The sequence below is a fragment of the Pongo abelii genome, chromosome 9, assembly GCF_028885655.2.
Source record: "Pongo abelii isolate AG06213 chromosome 9, NHGRI_mPonAbe1-v2.0_pri, whole genome shotgun sequence".
In the NCBI taxonomy this organism is placed as follows: domain Eukaryota; kingdom Metazoa; phylum Chordata; class Mammalia; order Primates; family Hominidae; genus Pongo; species Pongo abelii.
The window spans coordinates 8,390,782-8,416,321 of record NC_071994.2 but is presented as its reverse complement, the minus strand read 5'-3'; the positions used below and the strand labels follow the sequence as shown (position 1 = coordinate 8,416,321).

General features: G+C 55.9%; 3 protein-coding genes across 10 annotated transcripts in view; 2 read left to right on the top strand and 1 right to left on the bottom strand.

Annotated features, from left to right (window-relative positions):
• PACS1 (phosphofurin acidic cluster sorting protein 1) overlaps nucleotides 1-1,672 on the top strand; it is a 171,125-nt gene extending 169,453 nt beyond the window's left edge. Inside the window, exon 24 of the mRNA XM_024255124.2 lies at nucleotides 86-1,672. Within this exon, the coding sequence (XP_024110892.1) occupies nucleotides 86-201 (116 nt within the window). The 3' untranslated portion in view covers nucleotides 202-1,672. The remainder of the gene's footprint in view (nucleotides 1-85) is intronic.
• Nucleotides 1,673-1,768: 96 nt separating this feature from the next.
• Nucleotides 1,769-14,551, bottom strand: LOC112135443 (uncharacterized). The gene is made up of 3 exons (XM_054525599.1): nucleotides 14,441-14,551; nucleotides 3,073-3,270; nucleotides 1,769-2,038 (listed from the first exon to the last, which is right to left on the bottom strand). Exons 1-3 carry the CDS (start codon nucleotides 14,488-14,490, stop codon nucleotides 1,975-1,977), a joined length of 312 nt encoding a protein of 103 aa, XP_054381574.1. The 5' UTR covers nucleotides 14,491-14,551; the 3' UTR covers nucleotides 1,769-1,974.
• Nucleotides 14,552-14,579: 28 nt separating this feature from the next.
• On the top strand, nucleotides 14,580-24,781 carry KLC2 (kinesin light chain 2). Of its 8 annotated transcripts, none has more exons than XM_063727888.1 (16): nucleotides 14,580-14,678; nucleotides 15,472-15,770; nucleotides 18,679-18,909; nucleotides 19,060-19,129; nucleotides 19,752-19,974; nucleotides 20,597-20,684; nucleotides 20,788-20,889; nucleotides 20,983-21,156; nucleotides 21,282-21,381; nucleotides 21,966-22,015; nucleotides 22,111-22,178; nucleotides 22,598-22,706; nucleotides 22,797-22,955; nucleotides 23,035-23,159; nucleotides 23,375-23,432; nucleotides 23,817-24,781. In XM_063727888.1, exons 2-16 carry the CDS (start codon nucleotides 15,543-15,545, stop codon nucleotides 23,898-23,900), a joined length of 1,869 nt encoding a protein of 622 aa, XP_063583958.1. In that variant the 5' UTR covers nucleotides 14,580-14,678; nucleotides 15,472-15,542; the 3' UTR covers nucleotides 23,901-24,781.
• The last annotated feature ends 759 nt before the right edge of the window (nucleotides 24,782-25,540 follow it).

Genomic DNA, 25,540 nt, shown 5'->3' with positions numbered 1-25,540 from the left:
GGGAGGCAGGCAATGGCCTTTCCCAAGGGGCCCTGGGGAGATGGCCTGAGCAGTCTGGTCACCCCTCCTCTCCTGTCACCCCCAGTGTCCATCGATGGGGTCGAGTGGAGTGACATCAAGTTCTTCCAGCTGGCAGCCCAGTGGCCCACCCATGTCAAGCACTTTCCAGTGGGACTCTTCAGTGGCAGCAAGGCCACCTGAGGCCCTGTCTCCCAGCCACTTTCCCTCCTGGCACTGCCACCAGCCTCACCGCCTGCGGGCAGGGGGAGGCCAGCAGGCCCGGGCCCAGCATCCCTTCCCTGGCACCAGGGTCTGCCTCTCACTCGCCCAGGTCCCGAAGGACACTGCCACAGGGACGCCTCTCCTCCCTTCCCCTCCCCTCCAGCCCACCCCTGCACAGCCCCTCCTCGTTCCCGCTTTTCCCCTTCTCCCTCCTGCTCCAGGCCCAAGCCGTGTTGGTTTTGCCTTCTGGTGCCCATAGTCCCCAGGACTGAGTCCCCCAGGCCTTCCTTCACCCGACTTCCAACCTCTGCCTTGTGGTTATCAGTTTCCTTCCCGGAAATGAGAAAGCTGGAATCCTGGTCCCCAGCAGGAGAGCCTAATCCTTCCCCGGCCCCTCCAGCCACCAGGGTGTCCTCTAAGATGCAGCTGCCAGATCCACTCACTCTGCCGCCTCCAGCAGGACCCAGGGCCACTTTCCACTCTTGTGGCGTTCTCCACCTGCCCCAGAGCTTCCCAAGGGAGGGTAAGGGGGCACCCTGAGCCCACGGGACCCCTGCTCCACAGCTCACAGGGGCAGGAGGCAGCTCCCCCGCCTCCAGGACCCTGTTGCTATGGTGACGCAGTGTTTCTAGGACAGAGGGGCCTCCCAGTCTCCCCCCACCACCCGTGCACGACTTCCTCACCACCCCCAGGTTCCCTGCAGATGTCGTGTACGTCCTGAGTGTTTCTTTGGTTCTTTGCACGCCAAGTCTCTTGGTTGTACCATGTGACACACCCTGTGCACTGGTCGCTGTCTTCGTGGCTTCTGACCTTGTTGATGATGCTCCTGCCTCTGCCTCCCAGCCCCTCACCCAGCACAGCTCTGCCTGGACTTGGAGAGATGGGAGGCAGACCCCCACCACCATACATGCTGTTTGCGGCCCCTGAGACATTCTGTTTCATCTCTCATTCATCTCCCTCCTCCCACCGTGTCAGTTTTTCTGCCTTTCCCTGCTCTGTTCTTCCCCCTCCTTAGGCCCTGGCCTGGGCCCAGACCCATCCTCCCAGCCAGGTTTCCCTCCAGCAGGCTCCTTCCCTCCCTGTCACCTCCCTCTCACCAACCCGGGGTCTGAGCCCCTTAATCCTGACCGTCCGTGTTCTCAGGAGTGGTTGAGGACACAGGGCCCCAGCCCAGCCCTCCGCACCCCCCCAGCCCGGCCCTCTGTGCCCCACAGCCCCTTTGGAGCTTTTCTCTTGTCCTCTCACTCCTTCCCAGAAGTTTTTGCACAGAACTTCGTTTTGAAAGTGTTTTTCTCATTCTCCATACCTCCCCCAAGCTCTCCTCCAGCCCTTCCCAGGGCTCAGCCCTGCTGTCCTGAGCGTCTCCTGGGCCAGAGAGAGGAGATGGGGGTGGGAGGGACTGAGTTGATGTTGGGTTTTTCATTCAATAAACTGGTGATTTCTTACCGACTGCCTTGGGCTTCTGTGCCCCCTCACTGTGCCACAGGAGCTGCCCAACCCCTTTTCCACAGTGCAGCCCGACTCCAGTGAAAATCCACCAGGAACGTAGGTAGAAAAGCATACTCCCATGTTCTCAGTCATGGAGACAGGCGTGAAGGTGTCTCACCCGGCATGAGGCAGGCAGACGTCAGAAACAGGAAAGATGTCATTTCCACACCAAAAGCCCGTTTTTCCCCAGGACCCACCATCCCCAAATCCACCTCCCAAGGCAGTGACGTGTTGAGTGTGGCTTCCCCATCTTCTGATCAAAGGTCAGAACTTAGCTTCTCTCCCCTGCTCCAGGTTGGTGAAGTCTGAGCCAGTGGGGTCTTTGCCTCTGCAGGTGGAGGGAATAGGGCTGAGGTACATTTGTGGAGTTCCTTTCCCTGCCCGCCCTTGACTTAGAGATGGAAAGCAGTGGTAGCCACTGTTCCCTGGGCGCCCGGTTTTTCCGCTGGCTTCCAAGACAGGCCTGCACACACAGCCTTCCCCATGAAGAAATGCCCAGAGGTGGCCAGGCACAGTGGCTCACGCCTGTAATCCCAGCACTCTGGGAGGCCAAGGCAGGCGTTTTGCCCGAACTCAGGAGTTTGAGACCAGCCTGGGCAATGTGGCGAAACCCTGTCTTTACTAAAAAATATAAAAAATTGGCTGGGTGCGGTGGTTCACACCTGTAATCCCAGCACTTTGGGAGGCTGAGGTGGGCGGATCATGAGGTCAGGAGATCAAGACCATCCTGGCCAACATGGTGAAACCCCGTGCCTACTAAAAATACAAAGATTAGCTGGGTGTGGTGGCACGTGCCTGTAATCCCAGCTACTCAGGAGGCTGAGGCAGGAGAATCACTTGAACTCAGGAGGTGGAGGTTTCAGTGAGCCCAGATCGCACCACTGTACTCCAGCCTGGTGACACAGCGAGACTCAGTCTCAAAAAAAAAAAAAAAAATTTTGCCGGGTGTGGTGGTGTGTGCCTGTAATCTCAGCTACTCAGGAGGCTGAGGCACGAGAATCACTTGAACCCGGGAGGCGGAGGTTGCAGTGAGCTGAGATCATGCCACCGCACTCCAGCCTGGATGACAGAATGAGACTCTGTCTCAAAAAAAAAAGAAGTGTCCAGAGGTGAAGGCTTGCAGGAGAGGCAGCGCTTACAGCCCCAGAGGAGTGGATGGCCATCCAGAGCCTGCTGTCACTGGCCTCAGTCTTGGGTTCCCCAAGCCCTGTGCCCAGACGACCTCACATAGAGAGGCTCGGGGACCCAGCTGTGTGGCCCTGCACAAACTCTCTGAGCCTAGAAAATGAAAATCATACCTGCCTTCTAAATGAGGTGATAGCAGGGCTGGTGAGAGGAAAGGCCAGGAGAAGCAAATCATACCTAGTGTGACCTGGACCCAGAGTGTGAGTGTGGCTGCAGAGCAGGGTGAAGTGCCCACGAGGCCTTCCCGGAGCACAGCCAGGCGAGGGCTGCAGGGCAGGAGACGTGCAGAGCTGGGGGCCAGAGAGTTCCAGTGGAGGGGGTGGGACAAGTAGACTTGGACCCCAGCTTCTGGCCCTCTTAGGTTCTGGCTTAGACCTAGGACAGAGGGTGAAGGGTGAACTCTCAGCCTGTCTGCATCCGACACCATATCCTCAGCCTCCCCTTCTGTGGTAATAAATGCCCCACCCTGCTCCCATTCTCGGGGCCCATCCCTCTTCACTCCTTGAGGGCTTTTCTCCTACAGTCGCCCTCTCTCGTGCATGGCAGGTTCTCCCCTCTGCCAGGACTTTGCACCCACTTACATGCATCCCAAGTGGATATAGCTCGATATTAAAGACCGGAGACTTCCAGATTCCCTTCAGCTGCCATGCCTTGTCTCTGCTCCCCTTAGAGCAAAACTCTTCCAAAGAGCTGTGTGTGCTCCCCGTCTCCACTTGTGCCCACTCCCTTCCAGTTTTTTCCTCACAATCCCACCAAAAGTTTCCTTTCCACAGTTGCCAGTGACCTGGGTTGCCCAGTCCTATCAGTAGCATTGGATGCAAATAATCACCCGCGTGAGTCTTTCCACCTGGCCTGTGGACAGCTCTGTGCTCTCCTCTCACCTCCCTGGCCTCTCCTTCTTGGCCTCCCTTGCTACGGTGTCCTCAGCTTCCCAGCCTCGAAACCCTGGAGGACTTGGGGCTCCAGCCTCTAATCTAGCCTCCTCTCTCCCCACACTCAACCCTAAAGGGAGCTCACTTGGCCCCATGGTGTGAAATGTGCTCCCCTGGGAGGACTTCCCTCCTAGTAAATGCTAACTCAGTTCTTCAGTTCTGAGGCCGAAAACTGGGGAATCCTCGATTCCTGTTTCTCTTGTACCCACCATCTAATCCATGAGCAAATCCTCCAGGCTTACCCTGACAGTGCCTCGCCCCTTCCTCTACTGCGATTATCTTATCTGGATATTGCAATAGGCTCCTAATTATCCCTGCTCCCACCCTCTTCTCCCTGTAGCCTGTTCTCCACTCAATAGCCAGAGATTTTTCAGAGCTGAGCAGATCGTGTTGGATTGCTGATCCAAACTGTGCAGAGTATCCCACCCACCTAGGTGTGTAAGCTGAAGCCTCACCTGTGAGGGGCCCACATGGTCTGATCTCCCAGGAGCTGCTGGATCTTAATTCCTCTTACGCTTCCCCTCCTCACTGGCCTCTCAACATTCCTCAAACACCACCCGGCCTCAGGGCCTTTGCAAGGACCTTTGGTCCTGTCCATCCTGCTGCTGCCCTCAGGCCCATGTGGCTTGCTCCCTCATTCAGGTCTTGGCTGAAATGTCACTTCAGGAGGCCTTCGCTTCTCCGACCCCTCTTTTTTTTTTTTTTTTTTTTACTCGTATTTCCCACTCCTTGGCATTAATTATTCATTTGTCTCTCCCATAAGAATGCAAGCTCCAAGAAAAGAGGAAATGTTTTTCCCTGTTGTATCCTTGGCACCCAAAATACTGCTTGGCCCATCACAGGTGCACAATAAATATTCGTTTACAGAATGAAGTTCCCTCTTGCTGCTGGAATTGGGTCCCAAATCCAGATGTGCTACTCAAGACATTTTAACTGATGCCTTAGCCCAAAAGACACCTGGGTTTTCTCATAGGCTCAGAAGTAAGAAGCCCGAGCAGAGAAGAGGAAATCAGCTGTGTAGGGACAGTTTGGAGCACAAGGCAACTCAGGTGGAAGGTGCTGACTCAGACCCTGAAGCAGCTGTGCCCAGTCACCAGGAGTTAAGGCTGGACCAGAGCAGAGCTGCCCAAGGTCCGCCAGAGACTAAAGGCAAAGGGATGGCCTTTTGGTGCAGAAAGTGGAAGAGCCTCTATCTAACCTGCACGCCAACTCCAGACTGGTTTTATTTTTAAGTAAACTATTTTATTTTAGAATACCTTTAGATTTATGGAAAAGTTGCAAAAATAGTAGAAAGAGTGGCTATATACCACCCTGCCAGTTTCCCTTACTGTTAACATGTTGCATTCATGTGCATTTGTCATAACTAGTGAGTCAGTCGTGATGCATGATTATTAACTAAAGTCCCTATTTTGGCCGGGCACGGTGGTTCACTCCCATAATCGCAGCACTTGGGGAGGCTGAGGCAGGTGGATCACCTGAGGTCAGGAGTTCAAGACCAGCCTAGCCAATGTGGTGAAACCCCGTCTCTACTAAAAATACAAAAGTTAGCCGGGCATGGTGGTGGGCACCTGTAATCGCAGGTACTCGGGAGGCTGAGGCAAGAAAATCGCTTGAACCCGGGAGGCGGAGGTTGCAGTGAGCCAAGATTGCACCACTGCACTCCAACCTGGGCGACAGAGTAAGACTCTGTCTCAAATAAATAAATAAATGTCCCTATTTTATGCATGTCCTTAGTTTTTCCCTAATGTCCTTTCTCCATTTCAGACTCCCACCCAGAATGCCACACTACGCTTGATCATTCTGTCTTCTTTTTTGTTGTTGATTTTAGAGACCAGGTCTTGCTCTGTTGCCCAGGCTGGAGTGCAGTGGTGCCATCTTAGTTCACTGCAGCCTGGAACTCCTGGGTTCAAGCCATCCTCCCACCTCAGCCTTCTGGGTATCTGGGACTACAGGCATGTGTCATTACACCTGGCTCTTTGTTTTGTTTTGTTTTCTTTTGTTTTTTTTGGTAGAGATAGGGTCTTGAACTGACCTCAGTTATCAATCCTCCTACTTTAGCCTCCCAAAGTGCTAGGATTACAGGCGTGAACCAACACATCCAGCCCATTCTGCCTTCTTAGGATCCTTTGGGCTGTGACATTTTCTTAGACTTTTTGATCTCTATTTTTGATGACCTTGACAGTTTTGAGGAGTATTGGTCAGGCATTTTGTAGAATGTCCCTCAGTTGGGGATTGTCTGATGTTCTTTTCATGGCTGGATGGAGGTTATAGGTTGTGGGGAGGAAGACCTCAAAGGTGAATGCCCTTCTCAGCACAGCCTGTGAAGGGCACATGCCGTCAACATGACATCACTGATGAGGTTGACCTGGGCTCCTCACTGTAAAGTTCCACACACCTGCTCCCATGCTGTTCTCTTTGGAAGGAAGTCGCTGGTGCAGCCCACACTCGGGTGAGGCGTTGATTGTCCCTACATGCATCATCTGGGATTCTCCTGTACAGGAGGTTTCGGACTAATCTTTAAACTGCTTCTTTCGCCACCCCTTTCACCTGCTGTGTCCAAGGACTGACAACATTAATAGCTGTCACCGTCACCTACAGGGCATTTCCTTTGAGCCAGGCTGCTGCTGAGTGCCTTACATGGTTTATTTCATGGAGTCCTTAAAGCAGCCCTCCCTGTGAAATCAATTCTGCTGATGCTTCCTTTTGCAAAGGAGGAAACCAAAGGTCAGAGCCTCCCCTCCCAACTCTAGAGCCTCCCATCTAACCACTTATGTTGCGACCTGAACACTCACAGTCATCCCAGACTTCACATGGCCAAAGCAAGACTCCTGATTTCCCTTGATCTTCCCCAGTCGGTAATGGCACCAGCCTCAGTCCTGTTACTCCAGCCAGAAACCCGGACTCATCCTGCGCCTCCCCTCCCAATCCATCAGCAACTCTTGTCCACGCTGCCTCCCAAATGCTGTTTCCAACTGTAAGCCAGGGCACCTTCCTCGCGTAGAGTCCTTTGTCGTCCTGTCCTCCCAGTGCCCTCTGAATAGAGGCCAACCACCGTCCACCAGGCCCATGGTCTGGCTCACTACCTTCACTTCTAGTTGCTTTCCCCCTGCCATGCTCACCACCCTCGAGCCACAGCTGACCTTTCCGTGCTCACATCCCTCTCCCAACCCCAGAGTACGCTCCTTTTCCTTTAAGATGTGGCCTTTGTATCACCTCCTCCAACAGCCTTCCCCAACCACCCCACCCAAAGCCTGGTTGTTAGCCTCTGTCTCTTCAGTCATAGAGTTCACTATTACCTGCAGCAAATGTCTCTGTACCACATTCGAATGAGAGCTCCAGGAGGACAAAGACCCAAGCCGCCGGACTCACTGTTGCAGTACCCAGCACCCTGGCATGCGGCGGACCCTCGATAAAGGTTGGTTCAATGCGTGAGTGAGGGTTAAGTCACTTGTCCAATGCACACAGATCGGCTGAGAAGAGGTCAGGTTTCTAAACGCCATCATCTGACTCAGGCCATATCTCAGGGCCCTACTCAGATCCCATCTTCCCAACCATCCATACATCTGGCTTTTATTAACTTCCTACTAGTTCGTGTCCTAGGTACAGCATGAACCTAGGTTGGGTCCCAACCTATACAGGAACTCTAAGGCCAGTAGGGGAGACAAACAGACCATCGCCACACAGCATGACAGGTTGCACTGGTGCACACGGGAGGGATGTCCACCCTGCAGGAAGAGGTGTCCAAGAAGATGTCCCAAAGGGAATGACACCTGAGTGGCATCCTGAAGACATCTGACAAGGATGGATGTTCTGGGCATAGGAAGTAGCATATGTCAAAAGCAGAGATAAGGGAGAATGTGGCCGATGCCGAGAACCACACAGGGCTCAGTGCAGCTGGAGACGATGGGGATGGTGAGTGCCAATGGGGCAGGAGCGGAGGAAGAGTCTAGGCCCTGAGGAGCCTTGTAGCTGTTACTGTTACTACTGTGAGCCGGAGCAAGGATTGCACACTCTGTCCTGAGAGACAGGGGAGCTGGCAAAGGGACCTAGGCAGAGAAGTGAGACGATGTATTTTAGAAAGATCTCCTTAATACAACATGCCGGGAGAAACAAGACCTGCTCTGCAGACCAGCAGATGAGCTTGAAGGCTGCAGCAGCCATTTAGAAAAGATGTGATGAGGACATTGTAAAGGTGGAAGGGTTGGAGGGGAATAGATAAATCTGAGAGTGACTTAAGAGGTTGAATTAACAGGTTTTGGTAGCTGGTTAGAAAACAAGAGTTGAGGCCGGGCATGGCGGCTCACGCCTGTAATCCCAGCAGTCTGGGAGGCCAAGGCAGACAGATCACTTGAGGTCAGGAGTTTGAGACCAGTCTGGCCAACATGGTGAAACCCTGTCTCTACTAAAAATACAAAAATTAGCCAGGCATAGTGGTGGGCACCTGTAATCCCAGCTACTTGGGAAGCTGAGCCACGAGAATCGCTTGAACCTGAGAGGCAGAGGTTGCGGTGTGCCGAGATCGCGGCACTGCACTCCAGCCTGGGCAGGCGACAGAGTGAGACTCCCGTCTCAAAAAAAGAGGCCTGGCATGGTAGCTCAGCACCTTGGGAGGCCGAGGTGGGCAGATCACCTGAGGTCAGGAGTTCAAAACCAGCCTGACCAACATGGTGAAACCCCGTCTCTACTAAAAATACAAAATTAGCCAGGCGTGGTGGCACGTGCCTGTAATCCCAGCTACTCAGGAGGCTGAAGCAGGAAAATCACTTGAACCCTGGTAGCAGAGGTTACAGTGAGCCAAGACCATGCCATTGCACTCCAGCCTGGGCAACAAGAGTGAAACTCCATCTCAAACAAAAGAAAACAAGAGTTGAAAGAGAGTCCAGGACAGACTGACTGCCCTGTGAGAACATCCCTGCAGGAGATTTGGACAGGACTTAGTGCTATTCCAACTGGAATAGGAATATATGGGTCTGGGTAGAGCTCAGGGGACTGATCTGGGCCAGAGATGGAGATGTGGGCCTCCCCACCTTGTGGGAGAGCTGACGTTGGGGAGAGGTGAGCTCATCCCTCGCTGGGCTGATCTCCTTCCTGATCACATGGGCACCTGCTGTCCACACCACACAGCTCACGCTTGCTTCCGTTCAGTCTCTGCCGCCTCATTTATGGCTCACCTTCATTCTGAATGCATCTCTGTCCAACAACACTGCAGGCAGAAGCTGCCCCATATTTCTCATTCTTTTTCCACACCTTGCACTCAGGGTCTGTTGACTACTAAGCTTGATGGTGATGAGAATAAACAACCACTAGGGATAGTGTCTGTTATGTACAAGGCCTAATGTTAAGTCTTTATGCCTTTTTTGTTTGTTTGTTTGTTTTTTCAGACGGAGTCTTGCTCTGTCCCCCAGGCTGGAGTGCAGTGGCGCGATCTCGGCTCACTGCAAGCTCCACCTCCCGGGTTCACGCCATTTTCCTGCCTCAGCCTCCTGAGCCACCACGCCCAGCTAATTTTTTGTATTTTTAGTAGAGACGGGGTTTCACCATGTTAGCCAGGATGGTCTCGATCTCCTGACCTCGTGATCCCCCCGCCTCGGCCTCCCAAAGTGCTGGGATTACAGGCGTGAGCCACCGCGCCCAGCCCCTTTATGCCATTTTATTGCATTCTCTGGATGACCCAACAAAGTAGGTAATAGGAACCCTGCTTTACAGATGAGGAAGCAGGTAAAATAACAGACCATGCCTAAAAAGTGAAGCCATTAGGAAATGGAGGAACGCGGCTTTGAACTTAGCTGAGTCTGACCCCAAGGCCTGCGGTCCCTCCACTGAGCAGGGCAGGACCCGTCTACCCTGGCTGGGAGGTCACAAGGAAGAGAGGGTGCAGATTTGCCATATGGCCACAGGACAGGAACCAGGAGCCTCTGGGGACAGCTTTGAGTGGACTGATTCTTGGCTCAGTGGCAGAAAGAACCAACAACTAGTGGTGTCCAAGGTAGACAAGGGCCCCTCAGGAAGCTCAGGAAGCTGGGGAGACATGGTCTTTAAGGAGCCTCCCATCTTGAGCACTTATGGGTGAATGTGCTGACTTTTTTTTTTTTTTTTTTTTTTGAGACAGAGTCTCACTCTGTTGCCCCGGCTGGAGTGCAGTGGCACGATCTCGGCTCACTGCAACCTCCGCCTCTCAGGTTCAAGCAATTCTCCTGCCTCAGCCTCCCAAGTAGCTGGGACTACAGGCAAGAGCTACCACACCTGGCTAATTTTTTGTATTTTTAGTAGAGACGGAGTTTCACCATGTTGGCCAGGCTAGCCTCAAACTCCTGACCTCAAGTGATCCACCCATCTTGGCCTCCCAAAGTGCTGGGATTACAGACGTGGGCCACTGTGCCCGCCCTTATCTGCTGACATTTCAAGTGGGATGATAGCCTTGGCAAAAGTGCCCCAGCCACTTCAGAGAAAGGGAAGGAATCTAGCCAAAAGAAAAAGAATAATTTAAGAAAGCAGATTTCAGTGGGACGAGGGCTTCCGAGGATCTAAAGGGATGCAGTAAGAGAAGTGGGAGTGATTTTCAGGGAGGAAACAGTAATATTAAAAGTAGCAAGAACAACTTCCCAGGCATGGGATGGCAGGGGGCTGCTGAGCACTGTGGAAAGAGCATAAGGAGCTGAATCACCACTGGGCATGGATTTCTTCCTTTATTCTCCATTTACTCAGTGCCCATCAGCAGCCTGGCATGAGATCAGCAGCTGCTGGGGGAGCACAGGACAGTGCAGGATGAAGTAACAGTCTCTTCCAGACACACAGTGCAATCCTCAGAGACAAGATAAAAAACCAAGTGGCTGAAAGGGCCGAACATATGCGAGGCTAAGCGATAACAGCATGAGAACCAGCAGGGAAGGCCCAGCCTTCCCCCACCAGCACACGGGGTGGAGCAGCCAGCACCTAAGGAGAATCACAAAGGAACCACTGAAGCCCACAGACGGTGAGCAGAACAATCGGAGTGAGGAACCTGCACAACTCACACAGGGAGATTGAGAAGTGTTCTCTCCATTTACCGGAAAAAAGGTGATAAAATAAATGTGCTCCTTGGCCGGGCGCAGTGGCTCACACCTGTAATCCCAACACTTTGGGAGGCTGAGGCAAGCGGATCACCTGAGGTCAGGAGTTTGAGACCAGCCTGGCCAACAAAAAATTAGCCAGGTGTGGTGGCAGGCGCCTGTAATCCCAGCTACTCGGGAGGCTGAGGCAGGAGAATGGCGTGAACCTGGGAGGCAGAGGTTGCAGTGAGCCGAAATTGTGCCACTGCGCTCCTGCCTGGGGAACACAGCAAGTCTCTGTCTCAAAACAAACAAACAAACAAAAAAGCCCATTAAGCCTGGTGCAGCCGCCTTTCACTTCTCTGAGCCTCAGTTTCTTCACCTGCAAAACAGAGACACTGAAACAGCACTTTCAATCCAGGGTGCACAGCACAGGCACCACTTAAGTTTTAAAGCCACAAGAGGTGGCCGGGCTCCGTGGCTCACACCTGTAACCCCAGCACTTTGTGAGGCCGAGGTGGGACGATCGCTTGATCCCAGTAGTTCAAGAACACCCTGGGCAACATACGGACAGCCCATCTTTACAAAAAATAAAAATTAGCTGGGCATGGTGAGCACCTGCTTGTAGTCCCAGCTACTCAAGAGGCTGAGGCGGGAGGATCACTTGAGCCAAGGAGTTCAAGCTGCAGTGAACTATGATTGTGGCACTGCACTGCACCCTGGGTGACAATGGGACCTCGGCTCTTAAAAAAAAAAAAAAAAAGTCCACTTTGGGAGGCCGAGGTGGGCAGATCATGGTAAATGGTAAATGGTAAAAATAATGGTAAAACCCTATCTCTGGTAAAAACACAAAAATTAGCCAGGTGTGGTGGCATGCGCCTGTAGTCCCAGCTACTCGGGAGGCAGAGGCAGAAGAATCGCTTGAACCCAGAAGGCGGAGGTTGCAGTGAGCCAAGATTGCACTACTGCACTCCAGCCTGGGCCACACAGCATGACTCCATCTCAAAAAAAAAAAAAAAGTCCCAAGAGGTGCCCAGGATTCACCCTGGCACCACTAAATCTCAATCTCTAGAGGAAAAGCCTTCTAAGAAAGTTATTTCTCAAAAGATTTTGAAACCCAGTGTCATGAAGAACAAAAGTGCCTTGCGCTCCATATTCTGTTTCCTCCCTGTGAACAGAACATGCTGGCCAGATGGGAGTCCAGTCATGGTTGGATGTAGTCTCTATGCACAGAGGCAGACTTACCAAAATGCAATCAGTGCAACATATATGTAGGTATATATTTTGAGACAGGGTCTGGCTTTGCCACCCAGGCTGGAGTTCAGTGGCATGATGTTCTCTCTGCTCACTGCAATCTCCACCTCCTGGCTTGAGCCATCCTCCCACCTCAGCCTCCTGAGTTGCTAGGACTACAGGTACACACCACCATGCCTAGCTAATTTTTGTATTTTTGTAGAGATGGGGTTTCACCATGTTGCCCAGGCTAGTCTTGAACTTCTGAGCTCAAGCAATCTGCCCGCCTCAGCCTGACAAAGTGCTGGGATTACAGGTGTGAGCCACTGAGCCCAGCCCAACCAGTGGCAATATATCTGGAAAATAAGGCCAGTGTGAGGGCTGAAGGATCACAGATCCCAAATGCAACAGACCCCAACCTCAGGGGCCCTGGAGGAAAACTGACCAGCTGAAATGGATAAGGATAAACACAAGCTCAGCACTGATGCAAATAACATAATCAATGGGCATAAGAAACAACAGAAGGTGCTTCCGGAGAGGGGGGCTGGATGGCTGAGGACAGCAGTCACAGAGATACATTTCATTGTAACTTGCTTGTTTGCTTCTTTTTTTTAAGTTTTTTTTTTTTTTTTTTTTTTTTTGAGACAGAGTCTGTCTCTGTCACCCAGGCTGGAGTGCAGTGGTGCCATCTCAGCTCACTGCAACCTCCGCCTCCCGGGTTCAAGTGATTCTCTTGCCTCAGCCTCTCCAGTAGCTGGGACTACAGGCATGTGCCACCACACACAGCTAATTTTTGTATTTTTAGTAGAGACGGGGTTTCACTATGTTGGTCAAGCTGGTCTCAAACTCCTGACTTCAGATGATCCACCTGCCTCAGCCTCCCAAAGTGTTGGGATTACAGGTGTGAGCCACTGAGCTCAGTCTTTGTATGTCTTTTGAATGTTGCACAAATGAAAGTATTGGCTATCCGGAAAAAATCATGCCAGTCACGGTGTCTCATGCCTGTAATCCCAGCACTTTGGGAGGCCGAGATGGAGGACCACTTGAGACCAGCCTGGGCAACATATCGAGAACCTGTCTCTAAGAAAATAAATTGGAAAAAAAAAAAAAAGCCAGGTGTAGTGGCATGCACTTGTAGTCCTAGCTTCTTGGGAGGCTACAATGGGAAGATTTTGTGAGCCCAAGAGTTTGAGGTTACAGGCTGGGCCGAGGCCAAGGTGAGTGGATCACCTGAGGTCAGGAATTTGAGACCATCCTGGCCAACACGGTGAAACCCGTATCTACTAAAAATACAAAAAATTAGCTAGGTGTGGTGGTGGGTGCTATAATCTCAGCTACTGGGGAGGTTGAGGCAGGAGAATCGCTTGAACCCTGGAGGCAGAGGTTGCAGTGAGCCAAGATCCTGCCACTGCACTCCAGCCTGGGAGACAGACTCCATCTCAAAAAGAAAAAAAGGAGTTTGAGGTTACAGTGAGCTATGATCACACCACTGCACACCAGCTTGGATGATAAAGTAAGAACCTGTCACTTAAAAAAAATCATTGGCAGAGCACAGGTTTGAGAAGAACCTGGTTGGATGTAACTGAGATGTGTAAAATAGAGGGTCTTCACTTGTGTCAAAGGCAGCCCGATTTGCAGCTTTTTTTTTGTGGACAGGTGGCATCCTTATTATGGGGGGACCGTCCCTCTGATCTCTGCAGTTCATTCCTTGTCTCTGGTCACTGGGCCCTGGGCTGATCACCACCTTCTGAGCAGGACCCAGACCGACAAGCTAGACTACACCCAGAAAGGAGAAATTGGAATGGGGAAGGGTCAGGAAACTGCGGTAGGACTGAGTGAAGAGACCAGGGGCAGCCCAGGGAAGAGATGAGACCACGCGGGGCACCATCGCTGTCTCCACATACCTTAACTGACACAAGGGAGCAGCCTTCTTTCTGAAGACAGAGCTAGGGCTGTGGATGAGCACTGCAGGAAGGCACTTCGGGGTCTATCAGAGGAAATTTTTGCTAACCTTTCGAGTTGTCTCAGAGCCAAACGTAGTAAGCTACCTGTCACCAGATGTGCTTGAGCTAAGGGCACTGAACCACCTCTGTCAGAGATGGTGCATCCCCCACCAGATGTGACCCCGGGATGCGGAGCCTGGGGTCAGATCTGCGAGCCAGATAACAGCGGCACTCACTTCTCGGGTCTTCGTGAGCGTTAAGTCAATGAACCCAGGGCACCAAAGCGCGCAACACGCAGCAGGCGCTCAATTAGTGGCGCCTCGCTCTGTACTCCAGGAAGCCCAACCTTCTCCCTGCGCCTCAGTTTCTCCCGACGTCCTCAATGGCGCCATGGCGCCACACTAGGTACCTTCGGGTTCGACCTCCCGAGCAGCTCCACACGCTGAGGCCCCGCGGCATTTTGCGGCCGAGGGCACCCCTCGGGGCTGGCGGGCCCCGGGAACTGCGCCCCGGGCGGGTCCTCGCCCCGCCCCCGCCTCGATGGCCCCGCCCTGTCCCCCTCCCGCTGGAGCCGGCCCGGCCCGCGCTCCTTTAAGGCAGCGAACCGGCCGAGAGAAGCGTGTTTCGCCCCCTCCGACGCCACCGAGGTAGCGGCTTCACCTTTAAGGCGGCGCAGGGGCTGCTGGGAAGGCCGGCGGGATGGAGGCGGCGGGACCGGCTCGCGGCTGCGGGTCCGGGTGAAGCGGGAGGCAGCCAGAGCCGGAGCCGTGCCCGAGCACCAGGCGCAGGTCGGCGCGGGCCGATTGGGCCGGGAGACGGGGTCAGGCCCTAAAGCGGGGGAGGAGGCTCCGGGTCGGCCTAGGGGAGGGGGTCGTCGTGGGCACGGCCTGTAGGAGGATCGAGCCAGCACTGGTAGGGGGCGCGGTCCCGGGTGGCCCGGGGCGGGGGCGCGGCCTTTTCAGGAGAGGCCGCAGGGCGTTGCGCTGGCCTAGGGGAGGGGTCGTCGTGGGCGTGGCCTGGAAGGACTGGGGGCCGCGTATTCAGCCCCTCTAGTGGGAGGGCCTCCGCAGGGTCGGCTCGTCGGGAGGATGGGCTCCGCTGCTTGGCCTGTCTGTTGGGGATGGGGCTGTCCAAGGGGCTGGGCCCGGATCGCCGGAGGGGCCAGGGTCTCCTGCACAGGAGTGAGCCCCCACGTTCCCCATACCTGTCCTGGTTAGGGGGTCCCCGGGGAAATCCGGACACTGAGCTGCCTAAGTCGGCCTAAGCCGGTGGTCTGGGGCCGAAGCAGGATTCGGCTGCACCGCATTGCGTCTCCCAGGCCTAGACAAGCCGGGCGCGCCCTCTGTAGGCCAAGCGCGGGCACGGTGCGGGCTGCCGGCTGGGGGACCTGGGCACACGGGAGACTCAGGCGTCCGGGGACCGCCTGTTTACCTAATCCAGGGCGGACGGCGGTGTGGCCCCAGGCCCGGCGCCCGCCTGCCCGCACCCTCGTCCTCACAGACGCCACAACCATGGCCATGATGGTGCTTCCGCGGGAGGAGAAGCTGAGCCAGGATGAGATCGTGCTGGGCACCAAGGCTGTCATCCAGGGACTGGAGACTCTGCGTGGGGAGCATCGTGCTCTGCTGGCTCCTCTGGTTGCGCCTGAGGCCGGCGAAGCCGAGCCTGGCTCGCAGGAGCGCTGCATCCTCCTGCGTCGCTCCCTGGAAGCCATTGAGCTTGGGCTGGGGGAGGCCCAGGTAGGTCAGTCTGGGGTACTGAGGTGGGCGGTCACTGGAGGGATCGAGCCTTCAAGAGGAATCCGGTAATGTAGGAGAAGAATCAGAGCAGGGAACCGTCTGTTTCCTGGAGCCCCATGTTAGGACCCCAGTAAATACCTTTTGAAGAAATAAATGCACTTTGGTGACCCCGGCCCTGCCCTAGGAGACCATGATCACCCTCGCCCCCACGCAGAGCCCCATTTCCGGCTCCCCTCTACCTAAGGGAGACTGGATGGCATATGAGAACAGAAAGAAAATCCTTAAGGAAACACAGTCTCCCACCAATTCATTCTTCTATTCACTCGTTAACAGATTAGTTATTGAGGGCCAGCCAGGGTATTAGGTGGATACAGGGCCCAACAAAATAGACAAGATTCCTGCCCTATTAGAGACAAAAACACACATACAGAAATAATTGGTTGTTACAAATTGTGATGAGTTCTGCAAAGAAAAGAACAAGATTTTATGATAGCTCACAGCAGCGAGTCTTGTCTACTGGTCAGGCAGGACTTCTGTGAGGAAATGACAAACTGAAACCTGAGGGAAGAAATGAACCAGCCTCCAGGAAAGGGAGGCGGGGGAGAAGTTGCATGTGCAAAGGTCCTGGGGTAGGAAGAGCTTGTGGTGGAGGAACTCGGGGAAGAACTGTGTGACTGGAGCTTCATGGAAGGGAGAGAGGGACAGAAGAGGCCTGGGGAGAAGCCAAGAGCCAGATCATGGCCTGGTTGGTTTGGGTTTTATTCTCAGGAAATCAGAAAGCCTCTGGAGGGCTTTAAGCAGGCAGGCAACACAGTCTGACTTGAGTTTCTAAAAACTCTCTCTGGCTGAGATGTGGAGAATAAACCTCAGTGGGTCGAGGATGGAATCACTCTCCAATGAGTGGTTAGGAAGCCACTGCTGGAATTCAAATGAGAGCTGGTGCTTGGAATTAAGGGGTGGCTATGACGGTGGAGAAAAGGGACCAGTTCTGTATGTTCTGGAGATAGGTCCAGCAACACATGGGGGTGGAATAAGGGAGAGAAAGGGAGGCAGCATCACTCCCAGGTTTGTGATTTAAGCAAATTAAGGGAGGAGAGGGCCTTGGTGGATCAGAACTCTGTTTTGGCCCCCTTTAATTGAGGCTGCCAGGATGATATGCAGTTGGAGATGTCCAGCAGCCATTGGGATGTACAAGGAGTTAGACTTGTTTTATTCCCCTCAGAGCTTGGCTGAGCCCCTGCCTGGCACGTGAACCCTGGGGAAGTTGTATCATTTTGGTTTCCTTGTCTTTAAAATAGGGATCATGCCATCTGCTGTGTACACTTCCAGGCTGTTGGGGGAATTTTTTTTTTTTTTTAAGCTAGTGGTTATGGAAACACCTGTCACTTAGGCATTTGCTAACCAACTACAAAGTACAGGGTCTCAGACAGCCTGGCCCTCTGCAACGACATTCACTCCCTGCCAGTTGGCCGTCAGAGGCGGAGAGGACCACTCGGGGGCCCCACACCTGGTGGAGCACATGCGCTCTCACAGAGGGGGAACAGTCTGCACGGAGGGCATGGGCATCAAGGCCATGTGTGAAGCTGGAGCAAAGCGGGAGGTGTGACTAGCTGGAGACACCACTGCAGAAATGACCCTGCACCGTGAAGGACTGGGAAAGGGTAGAGGCCAGGTGTGGTGGCTCACACCTGTAATTCCAGCACTTTGGGAGGCCCAGGTGGGAAGACTGCTTAAATCCAGGAGTTCATGAGACCCTGTATCTACAAAAAAAAAATGTTTCTTTTTTTTTTTGAGACAGTCTCGCTCTGTTGCCCAGGCTGGAGTATAGTGGCACAATCTCAGCTCACTGCAGCCTCTGCCTCTCAGGTTCAAGTGATTCTCCTGCCTCAGCCTCCTGAGTAGCTGGGACTACAGGCACGCGCCACCACACCCAGCTAATTTTTGTATTTTTAGTAGAGATGGGGTTTCACCATGTTGGCCAGGATGGTCTCAAACTCCTGACCTCGTGATCTGCCCACCTCAGCCTCCTGAAGTGCTAGGATTATAGGCGTGAGCCACCGTGCCTGGCCAAAAAAATTTGTAAATTAGCCAGCTGTGGTGGTGTGCACCCGCAGTCCCAGTTACTCAGGAGGCTGAGGTGGAAGGCCCACTTGAGCCTGGAAGGTAGAGGCTGCAGTGAGCTGTGACGGTGCCATAGCCCTTCAGCCCAGGTGACAGAGTGAGACATTGTCTTAAATTAAAAAAAAAAAAAAGAGCAAGAAGGGAGGTTGGACCCTAGGCAGGAAGGCAGGAAGAGACTGGAAACTAAGGACAGGAGTTACAGAGGCTGGGGAGAGGGGTGGGGGTTGAGGCCAAGGCCTTTGGATACTTTTCCTGCCCCTGTGGCTCCTCATGCCAACTGAGCATTTGGGACACATGCCCCTTCCCTACCTGGGAGCTGCAGAAAGGCAGGGGATGCTGTGGCCCCTCAGCAGAAGTGGGGATGGAGTCTTTGGGTGGCCCTTCAGCCATCTAGCAGAGTTCTGTGGGCAAGCGCTAGCCCTGGGGCAGGGAGCAGTAACCTAGTGGCTGTGGCAGCAGGGGCTTGAGTACAACCCAGGGAGAGACGAAGGAAGGGGCTAGTAGCTCAGGGAAAGCACAGCACCCCAACTAGCTCTTTTGGGGTTCTCCTGATCCCAGAAGGAAGGAACTGGGGACTCCCAAGCCTCCTGGGTTTGGGCTTTGCACTACCATGTGTTGGGGGCCTTGAGGAGATTCTCCCTTGACAAGGAGAGAAAAGAACTGCAGCTCCTCACTGTAGGGCCAGGCCTGGCCCTTCACTGGGTCCCAGAGCCCAACTAGGCCCAGGCTACAGTCATAGGCGAGGGGGTTGACAGGGCTCCGACCCTTACCTGGGCTGGTTGCACAGGTGATCTTGGCATTGTCGAGCCACCTGGGGGCCGTAGAATCAGAGAAGCAGAAGCTGCGGGCGCAGGTGCGGCGCCTGGTGCAGGAGAACCAGTGGCTGCGTGAGGAGCTGGCGGGGACACAGCAGAAGCTGCAGCGCAGTGAGCAGGCCGTGGCCCAGCTCGAGGAGGAGAAGCAGCACCTGCTGTTCATGAGCCAGATCCGCAAGTTGGATGAAGACGCCTCCCCTAACGTGAGCTCCTACCATGGTCACTGTTGCCCAGCAAGGGGGCCTGGGAGCAGGGAGGGGCAGCATGGAGCAGATTTGGCTCCATCCCAGCCCACAGACACCCTGGCTGCCCTGTGCCTCCTTCCCTGATGCTCATCCTGTCTTCCTCCCCAGGAGGAGAAGGGGGACGTCCCCAAAGACACATTGGATGACCTGTTCCCCAATGAGGATGAGCAGAGCCCAGGTGCGGATGGGCAGTTCCGGAGTGGGGGAAGGAAAGGTTGTGTGAACTCTTGGTCCTTGGGACCGACTGGCTGCCATGTTCCTTCCTGTGTCACTTCTGATCATGACATCCTAGTGTGTGAGAGCTTCAAGAACAGTTGTACGTGCTGCTGCTTCTCACATCCCCCCAGCTCTGTGGGGGGCAGACATCACAGTTAAGAGCTGTGGAGTCGCCAGCCTGGCTTCCAGTGTTGCTCTGCCACTAGCTCCCCTGACCCTTGGGAGAGTTCTCTTCCTCTCCGAGTCACCTCTGAGGGAGGCACATGCAGACAGCCACAGTGGGGCCAGTGCCTGCTTTGCTCATGGTACTGGTTATGCATCGGAGCCTCCACTCTGTACACAGGGACACAGGCTCAGAGGTTAGGCAGCTTGCCCCAGGAGACAGAGCCTGAAGTACTGGAGCTGGGCCTCTACCCCATTTCTATGGGGTAACTAGACCCACTCTATAAATGGGAAAACTGAGAAAGAGTGGTTAGTGACTTGCCCAGGGCCATGTGTCAAGTGGCTCAAAGGCACAGCTGGCATGTGCCATCCCAGCCCAGTGGGCAGATGGTACATCTGACCTCCCGCCCTTGGCCCTGCAGCCCCTAGCCCAGGAGGAGGGGATGTGTCTGGTCAGCATGGGGGCTACGAGATCCCGGCCCGGCTCCGCACCCTGCACAACCTGGTGATCCAATACGCCTCACAGGGCCGCTACGAGGTAGCTGTGCCACTCTGCAAGCAGGCACTCGAAGACCTGGAGAAGACGTCAGGCCACGACCACCCTGACGTTGCCACCATGCTGAACATCCTGGCACTGGTCTATCGGTGAGGACTCTCTGGGATGCCCAAATTCTTCTGGAAGGCTCCAGCCCTGGATCACTAACCCTTGGTGCCTGCTGTGGGCCAGGACTCGTGGCCCACCTGCATGGAGCTGGGCTACAGATGCAAGTAAAACTGTCTAGTATAAGAGAGAGGCTTGGCCAGAACTGGGGAGGGACTGCACATGAGGACTCAAGGGGTCCTGGGGAGTCCACACAGCTTCTCCAGGCACCAAGGCTGGAGGAGGGGTTTTACCAGAAAGTGAGTTTGCCCAAACACAAGAGGGCTAGAAAAGGTTCCCATGGCAAAAAGCCAGCATGAGCAAAGGCACTGGGACCTGGAGAGTGGGACACGCTAAAGGGGCAGCAGGAGAGCCATGTGGTGCCCAGGGACGCTAGGCACCAGGCAGTCGGTGGGACCCCAGCACTGCGCACCCCAGCCAATTGTGAGAAAACTGCCTACAGCCCCTGGAGCTCAGAAAGCAGGAGCTGAGCAGGTCTCCCCACACTCTGGGTCTCACTCTGTCATACACACTCAGTGAGTACAGGAGTGACCACAGGGATTGCAGACCACTGGGGAGGGCCTTGAGCTGGAGGACGGCCCTGACCATGCTCCTACCTGCTCCCAGGGATCAGAACAAGTACAAGGAGGCTGCCCACCTGCTCAATGATGCTCTGGCCATCCGGGAGAAAACACTGGGCAAGGACCACCCAGCCGTGAGTGAGGGTTGGGTGGGAGGTGGGGGCTGTGCCCCATCCCCTGCAGGTCCCAGAGTCCTGCAGGGCCTGGGTCAAGAAGCTTCCATTCTCTCACCTCCAGGTGGCTGCGACACTAAACAACCTGGCGGTCCTGTATGGCAAGAGGGGCAAGTACAAGGAGGCTGAGCCGTTGTGCAAGCGGGCACTGGAGATCCGGGAGAAGGTGGGAACAGGCAGGGCTGGGCAGGCCGGGGGTCTGGGAGGCAGGGGCCCGGGCAGCCCTGAGCCCAACCCCTGGCTCCCTCTCCCATCCCAGGTCCTGGGCAAGTTTCACCCAGATGTGGCCAAGCAGCTCAGCAACCTGGCCCTGCTGTGCCAGAACCAGGGCAAAGCTGAGGAGGTGGAATACTACTATCGGCGGGCACTGGAGATCTATGCTACACGCCTTGGGCCCGATGACCCCAATGTGGCCAAGACCAAGAACAACCTGGTACCTTGGGGCTGGGAGGGGCTGGAGGATGGGAAGGAGGGAGGCAGGGATGAGGTTGGGGAAGAAGGAGAGAAAAAGGCTTGGCTGCATGCATCCCGCTCACTCTCTGGGTCTCCCGCTTCCAGGCTTCCTGCTACCTGAAGCAGGGCAAGTACCAGGATGCGGAGACCCTGTACAAGGAGATCCTCACCCGCGCTCATGAGAAAGAGTTTGGCTCTGTCAATGGTGAGTGCGTGGTCACCATGTGCCTCTAGCCCATCCATCCCAGGCCTGCTCTGCCATCAGCACCCAGGACAAATCCCTCAGCAGGGCAAGCCCTCAGGCTTTGGCCTGGCTGGTCATCAGCCTCACCCTCAGATGGTGCCCAGCCACCTGTGCTCACGTTTGCACACATGAGCACATACCCAACTCACGCAGCCCCCTTGGCCTGCCAGTGCCTCACACGCCTTTGCATCCCCCTTCTCCACTGGCGACTCTTGCTCACCTTGAGGGCCTGACCCAGCGTCTCCCACTCTGGGAAACCACCTCTGGCCCCGGATGGTCAGTCGTCTCCTGCTCCTGAGTCCCTCGGAGCCTGGCCCATCATTCAGGCCTAGCACATGTCTTGGGCTGTGGCCTGGGGGCAAGGGTCTGTTCTGCTCATCTCTTTGTCCAGAAGAGGGTCAGTAGTGTTTTGGGTCTTACTCTTGTTCATTCATTCAATGAAGCCCAACCGTGGTCTCCCCTCCCCTGACCCCCCAGTCCTGTGTCCAGCCCAACCAGGTGAGACCTATATGGTAGGCTGCTGACAGTCCCCTTTCTCTCCCCAGGGGACAACAAGCCCATCTGGATGCACGCAGAGGAGCGGGAGGAAAGCAAGGTAGCTCTGTGGGGCAGGCTGGGCGGTTGTCAGGGGAGGCTGGGATGTGCAGAGGGGGGCCTGCTCTCACTTCGTGTGACCATTCTTTCCTCCAGGATAAGCGCCGGGACAGCGCCCCCTACGGGGAATACGGCAGCTGGTACAAGGCCTGTAAAGTAGACAGGTGAGGGGGGCGGGGCTGGGCTGGGGAGCAGAGCACAGCAGGGCGGGCTCCACATTCCATACTCTCACCCCCAACACACCCCTCCTCTGCTGCTCATCTGGCAAGGCCCAACTCACAGGTCACCTGTCCCAAGAAGGCTCTGTCTCCTAATTCTCAGCCTAATTCTCTTGCTCCGGGTCTCCCAACTTTTGGTCCTGGTGACAACATCCCATGAGGGCCCTGGGGCCAGGTCCCCAGCCCTGGGGTGACTTCCCCAGGACAGAAGAGGCTGGGTGGGCCCAGCACAGGGCTTGACATGGGAGGGAATGGATTCTGGCTACCCCGGAGGTCCACGCTTCCTCAGGGCCCCCTGTGGGCCAGGTGCCAGGATGGGCCCTGGGTCTTGGGGAACATGGAGTTTGAGACTGTCCCATCCACAGCCCCACAGTCAACACCACCCTGCGCAGCTTGGGGGCCCTATACCGGCGCCAGGGCAAGCTGGAAGCCGCGCACACGCTAGAGGACTGTGCCAGCCGTAACCGCAAGCAGGTGGGGCTCCATGCAGGAGGGGGTGGGCGGACACCTGTGTGGCCCTGGGTATGGTCCAGTCACTGCCTGATGCCCCTGCCCCTCCCTCAGGGTTTGGACCCCGCAAGCCAGACCAAGGTGGTGGAATTGCTGAAAGATGGCAGTGGCGGGCGGGGAGACCGCCGCGGCAGCCGAGACATGGCCGGGGGTGCCGGGCCTCGGTCTGAGTCTGACCTCGAGGATGCGGGATCTACAGCTGAGTGGAATGGGGTGAGTCCGGGGGCTGGGCCGGGCTGGGCTGGGAGCCTAGGTGGCCAGGGGGCCTAGAGGCGAGCCTGTCCACCTGCAGGATGGCAGTGGCTCCTTGCGGCGCAGCGGCTCCTTTGGGAAACTCCGGGACGCCCTGAGGCGCAGCAGTGAGATGCTGGTAAAGAAGCTGCAAGGGGGCAGCCCCCAGGAGCCCCCTAACCCCAGGTGAGCCCCCCACCAAGGTGAGCCTCAAGAACCACCCAGCAACCCCGGATGAGCTGCTGACCCAGAATGTGCCCCACTGACCCCAGACAACCTCCCCATCCCTCTCAGGCTCCACCACCCACCAGTCTGCTCCCTCCCCAGCCCCACCCTGCTCCCTGCCCCCATCTCCCCTGAGTTCCTCCTTGGGCAAATCCCATGCTGTCCTTTTCCCTCAGGATGAAGCGGGCCAGTTCCCTCAACTTCCTCAACAAGAGCGTGGAAGAGCCGACCCAGGTAGGGGCAGGCGGGTGTCTGGGCACTGGGCAGCTGCGGCCGGGGCTGCATGCGTGCTGCCAAGCTTCCCTCCAGCATGCCTCTTCATCCAGCAACAGTTCCTGGCTCTGTCTCAGGCCTACTTTGGGCTGGACAACGGGGAGACACATGAGGGGAACCCAGCCTCTCCTGGGGGTGGACGTGTAAGCGGCCAGTGCTAACACAGTCACTGTGGAGATGGGCGGGAGTGTCGGGGCACCAGGGCGTGGCCTTGGGTTGGAACTGCCATTGCCTCTGCCCAGCTCAGGGACTCCGGCTGCCTCTGCCGGGTCAGGCCCCTTCAGGCCAGGGAGGCACAGACTGGCAGCAGCACAAGGCTGAGCCACCTGCCCCCTCTGCCCACAGCCTGGAGGCACAGGTCTCTCTGACAGCCGCACTCTCAGCTCCAGCTCCATGGACCTCTCCCGACGAAGCTCCCTGGTGGGCTAATGCTGAAGGGGCAGCCAGTCACCAGAGCGCCCACCTGGCACACCCCCCTCACCCCAGCCCTGCGCATGGGCCTGCTGCTTGTCCCGCCAGTCTCTCCCACAGCCCCTGTCTTTTCTGTTCAATCTCAGGGTAACCTTCTCCCTTGTCATCTCAGCCTGAGCCCTGGAGGCTGGGCCTGCCCACTCCAGCTCGATCCCTTATTTATTCCTTCCAGCAGGGCCCTCTTCCCTAGGTTTGGGCCAGCAGGAGGTGCCGGCTGGAGTCTCCACCATAGACTCAGTGGCCCGGCCTCCCCAGACCCCAGAGCCGAGAACACTAAGCACTTGCCGGCCCTTCGGCACCCTCGCCCTCCCTCCCGACTCAACCCGGCCGTTGCTTCTGTATATAGAGAAATAAGTTATTGGCCGCGCCCCTCCCTTCAGTCCACGGTACTACCCGGGCCTCCCCTCGTCCCTCTTCTAGTGGTACCGCCCAGGCCTTAATCACCCCCATTCCGTGCGGTGGTATCTCCCAGGCTCCACATTCTCGGGAGCGGCGCCTCCCAAGGGGGTCCTGGGACCTTCTCGCGCTCCTCCTGGCCTCTGAGGGATGCGTCCTACCCCCGCCATCGCCCCGTGCCCCAGGACGGGGACCTCCCTTTAGTCCGTCCTCCCACCGCCGGGTCCTGCCCCGCATCCCGGCCTTATGCACTACCCCTCTCACCCGGCCCCGCCCAGGCACGCCCCGGGCACCGCCCACCAAGCCATTCTGCCACGCCTGCAGCTTCTCGCGAAGGGCGGCGACGGTCCCCTGGTGGCAGGAGGGGCTCCCCCTGTTGCGGGTGAGGCGGCTGCTCTCTATTTTCAGATGTTGCTGTAGAAATAAAGACGGTTTGAATCTGAGCCGGGCTTGTTTTGAGACGGAGGTCGGGGGCCCCCGGCGTCTCTAGACTGGGGTGGAGCCGGGAAGGGTCGTGCGTGAGTGGGGGACAGTGTGTCTCGCTCAACCGCTGTCCGCGCAGGTGGGCCCAGATATTCTGCCCCACCCCGGAATTGTGTGGGGGGCCCACAAGTCAGGCTTTCCCTAAACACTCACTTGTGGGGTTCTGGAGACCGCGGGCTCTGATGAGCTCTGTTCCTAACAAAGTTTTTGACCTTGAGTGAGTTTCCCGAGACTCAGTTTTTTCATCTATGAAATGCGGGTGATGACACGCGGCTGCGAGTTAGGACTGCCCAGTACACGAAGAACCCTGGACAAATGGACTTTTACTAATCTTACTAGAACCCACATTCTCATTTAATGTTCACAGCGTGGGTATTGGGAGGGCAAGGATGACTACCTCCGTCAGACAGATGTGAAACGTGCCAAGCCCAGCCCTAAATTGAGCTTTCTAAACACCGAGTCGCGGTCAGGCTTTCCAGCACTGTCCTCAAGCCTAAGTGCGTCCGGCGTGCAAACTACAAGCCCCAGAAGGCAATGCGTCAGCAGTAATGGGAGTGGGCGCGGAGGCGCGGGCTCCCCGACTACGCCTGCGCAGCGGGGCTGAGTTGGAGAACGTCTCAGACTACAAGTTCCGAGAATCAGCGCGGCGAGGCCTGAGAAGAGGACGTTTGCGCCTGCGCTTCGCGGGCGGGGCCTCTGGGGCGGAGCGGCCACCATCT